The sequence below is a fragment of the Arachis duranensis genome, chromosome 9 (genome assembly GCF_000817695.3).
Source record: "Arachis duranensis cultivar V14167 chromosome 9, aradu.V14167.gnm2.J7QH, whole genome shotgun sequence".
In the NCBI taxonomy this organism is placed as follows: Eukaryota; Viridiplantae; Streptophyta; class Magnoliopsida; order Fabales; family Fabaceae; genus Arachis; species Arachis duranensis.
In genome coordinates, this window is record NC_029780.3 from 115,881,597 (window position 1) to 115,882,310 (window position 714).

A 714-nucleotide genomic window follows, 5' to 3' on the forward strand; every position below is an offset into this window, starting at 1 on the left:
AGGGAGAGAGGGATGGAGAGAGTGGAGGATGAGAGGAGAGGGGAGAGGGATGACAAGAAGAGCCTGAAGGAGAAGAGTGCTGTGGAGAGAGAGGGGAAGGAGAGGAGTGTGGCGGCGGAGGAGAGGATGGCGGAGGTGTAAGGTGTGGGGTCAGGGAGGTGGAGGAGTGGGTCCAAGTCGATGAGGAGAACGATGCGTTCGGTTTGGGAGTAGCGTGTCACTGGATCTGGATCTGCCTCTGAAGAACCCATTCACAGTGAAGATGAAGGTGAAGGTGGTGGTGGAAATGGAATTGGAAAAAGAAGAAGAAGCAGAAGAATGAAGTTGGAAAATCGAAAATGGAGGTGGCCGTGAAGATGGTAACCGGTGCCGGCACGGTGGAGAGAGAGAGAGAGAGAGTGAGAGTGTGCAAGTTTGCTGCAACTTCAAATTTGGATTGAAGGGGATGAGTGATGAAACGGTGTCGTTTGTAAAGTGGTTTCGAGAAACTTTGCGCTTAGGCGGGAAATGAAATATTGGCGCCACATCTTTCAAATTTTGTACGCTAAATTAAATATTCAAATTTCAAAGTGTAATATTATTTAAATTCATATTATTAAAATTCTGGTTAATTAAAAAATAATTTTTTTTAACTAATCTATTAAAATAGAAATCTTGAGTAGTTTGATCATTGAGGCTATCCAAGTGTCAAAATTTTAAGTTCCTTATTACTGT

The 714-nt window shown here is 43.4% G+C and overlaps 1 protein-coding gene across 1 annotated transcript in view; it reads right to left on the reverse strand.

Annotated features, from left to right (window-relative positions):
* LOC107467623 (uncharacterized) overlaps positions 1–460 on the reverse strand; it is a 4,120-nt gene extending 3,660 nt beyond the window's left edge. The window contains 1 exon segment of the mRNA XM_021131510.2: positions 1–460. This exon segment is cut by the window's left edge and continues 68 nt beyond it. Coding sequence (XP_020987169.1) covers positions 1–251 — 251 coding nt within the window. The 5' untranslated portion in view covers positions 252–460.
* Positions 461–714: the final 254 nt, after the last annotated feature.